The 3,138-nt window shown below is 24.6% G+C and overlaps 1 protein-coding gene across 2 annotated transcripts; it reads left to right on the forward strand.

Moving 5' to 3' along the window:
- Nucleotides 1-984: 984 nt before the first annotated feature.
- On the forward strand, nucleotides 985-2,982 carry LOC112602607. 2 transcript variants are annotated; one of them, XM_025350774.1, is made up of 3 exons: nucleotides 1,852-2,072; nucleotides 2,540-2,699; nucleotides 2,763-2,982. In XM_025350774.1, the coding sequence occupies exons 1-3, from the start codon at nucleotides 1,938-1,940 to the stop codon at nucleotides 2,888-2,890; spliced, it is 423 nt and encodes a 140-aa protein (XP_025206559.1). In that variant the 5' UTR covers nucleotides 1,852-1,937; the 3' UTR covers nucleotides 2,891-2,982. The 2 variants fall into 2 exon arrangements, 1 of the variants encoding a protein (XP_025206559.1); XR_003115116.1 differs by lacking the exon at nucleotides 2,763-2,982 and having other exon boundaries at nucleotides 985-2,072; nucleotides 2,540-2,628.
- Nucleotides 2,983-3,138: the final 156 nt, after the last annotated feature.

Consider the following 3,138-nt stretch of genomic DNA (forward strand, 5'->3'; position numbering starts at 1 on the left):
TATACTATATATATAATAAATATTCAACATTTAAAAATGTAAGTACAATAAATGTAAATAATACAGTCTGTTATATAGGTGATACATATATATAGCACATATATATTTTATATATAAACAGCAGTCTACACATTATATATTATATACATACCTATATCTATATTATCTTATATTATTATAACTATATAATATAGTAGTATTTTATTTAATTTTAACAATCGTCTTAATAGTAATATTATTATATCTCTACCTTAATCATACTTCTCACTTCTCAGATATATAATATTGTATATTACTAGTGATATGTGTTATTAATATGTCTTATGTAGTTATGCACATGGTAAACACTGCACTATTATAATATTTAGCCATGGTATTATAGATTTGGTATAATTATACAAACTTGAAAATTAAAATATGTAATATAGATATACTTAGGTAATTATGAAAAGTAACTAAAAAATATATACCTATTTGCTATATAATATACACATTTAATTTAATTTAATTTAAAAGAACCAATTTATATAACTTAATTTATTAAAATAATATTGGGTCTTATAAATTGTAAAAGGTGTGGAATGATTGAATAAAGGTTTCATTTATTAATTAAGTAAATATAGGTTCCTAATTCAAATTAATTTTTTTACTTATAAAATCTTTTATAGTACCTACAACATGTAACATTCAGTTTTAATTATTTTTATATAGGTAGGGTATAAATCTATAGACTGTCTTGCGAATAGTGATTATGTTTAGTTAAAAGTAATCATAATAATATATGTGTATATACCTACATATATATTATACAATATACATATATAGTCAGGATGGTACTATATTACATTTAATTTATTTTAATAACATGTTATCATATTTTAATTAGGTAATTTTTTTAGAAATGACATATATTATATACTAAATTTGGATTAAAATAATATGTATAAGTACCATCATTTTGTCTTGCTTTAAAATAAAAAAAATTTTATTAATTTTATAATTCAATGCCAAAAGTATATCCATGAATACAAAAAATAACAGGTAACACGTGTTAACAATATAAAGTTTTGGTTGTGTTCTTTATAGGTTTAAGGTTAACTTAAGCAAATCTACTCGGTATCGTAGAAGAAAGCGAGCTGCTACAGTTCTTACTGCTTCAATGTATTCATCATCTAGTTCTAGTAATGAGTATAATAATGATTTTCATCAAAACCCACTTCCTCATATTGCATTTCCATCAAATTCAGAAATGTATGAACGTTGTTCATCACCTGCAATAGTACACACACAGGAAGAAGTAACTTTAACTAATGATGATGAAGATTGTTGTGAACTAAGTTCTAGCTCTAGTTCTTATGATGAAAAACAATTTAATCCAGAAATTGATGATGGGGTTAATTTAACTATTGCTAAATGGGCCATTCGAAATAATATTACTCACATGGCTTTAGACGATCTGCTCAAAAATTTATCAAAGCATCCACAATTTAAGGAATTACCCATAGATTCTCGAACATTATTAAAAACCCCCACCAAAACTATTATTAAAGAAATCAAAGGGGGTAGTTACTATCATTTTGGAATCTTTGATCAAATTGAACATTTGATAAAATCTGGTACTTCGCTTCCTTCAGTACTCATGCTAATGGTTGGAATAGACGGATTACCCATCACAAAAAATCCTCCTAGTCAATTATGGCCTATTTTAGGGTATTTTTCAAATATCTCTGACTCTAGTGTTTTCATTATTGGTTCATATTATGGTAAACCAAAACCAGAAGACAGTAACGAATTTTTAAGTGATTTTGTAAATGAAATTTGTGTGCTGATTAATGATGGTGTGATGTATAATAATATTCATGTAAAACTTCATCTAAAAGCTCTTATATGTGATGCCCCAGCAAAATCGTTTGCATTAAATTTTAAGGGACACAGCCATGGCTGTCCCACTGCCAAATATTCCTCCGGCTTTCATTGGTATCTTACCAGTAAAAACAATGGATGAGCTGAAAACTGTAGAGACACTATTATCTGATGGTAACGAAGAAGCAAATAAATATAAAGAAGAACTGGTAATTGATAATTATTATTTAAATATTAATATTGCAGATATAAAACAAAAATTATTTCTTCGATTCAAAAAACTTTTAAATTATATTTAATAGTCAATAAAATAAAATTATAATAAAATATATATATTAACATAAGACTTATGGATATTGACAGTTTATAATCTTAAAATTGTGTATTACATAATTGTCAAATCACTAAAACTTTATAGTATATAAGTTGTACTATTATATTAATATACTACATCACATGGATACAATGTATTGTAAATTAGTCACTGTGTTAGTCACAATTAGTCATTGTGCATTTGTATAGTAGCTGGTATTTGTAATTTTGTATATATATTTATATATATATATTTAGTCATAGATCATCCATAATAGTATAGGTATATATTATTATGTATAATTCAGATATAGAATCTAAATAATTGTTTTTTTTTCTACTGGTTTTATTGATGCCATTTCAGAAGTTCTATTTGCTGATGAAAGTTGGTGGGATGTCATTTAACACTGCGATTAAGAAAACAATTGACTGTTGTTTTGAAAAGGAATTGCTATCAAAATTTAGCTATAAGGGGAAAACAAAAGAAAAATTTATTGGTCTCCAGATATTCTCAGTTATTTATGGTAATATTACTATCATTTATAAGAATAAATTATAAGATTTATATTATATCATAATTTTATTAGATTCCTTGTCAAGTTTTCGCCGAAGTCCTGAAGATGAAACTAAATTTCATTCTGTTGCTGACAACTACATAAGACATGCGCCTCTTTATAACTGCAGTGGTAATAACGGAGGAACAAAAAAATTATAATTTCTTTAAATGTTTTTGTTACAACTATTATGTCAAGTATATGAACAGTTTTATTTTTCAATTTTATATTTGTATTCAGTTCCTACTATTGTGAGAAGATTAATTTTTTTTATTTAATATTAAATGTAAAAGAAATAATGTTATTATGTATTGTTAAAATAAATAATACAATGTTATTTATGTCATATTTTAATACTTATCATCTATAATTAGATTATAATAGTGTGCTGTTAGTTTTAATATTAGAG

This window comes from Melanaphis sacchari, unplaced genomic scaffold, assembly GCF_002803265.2.
Source record: "Melanaphis sacchari strain LSU unplaced genomic scaffold, SCAv2.0 Contig8_pilon_pilon, whole genome shotgun sequence".
NCBI classification, from domain to species: domain Eukaryota; kingdom Metazoa; phylum Arthropoda; class Insecta; order Hemiptera; family Aphididae; genus Melanaphis; species Melanaphis sacchari.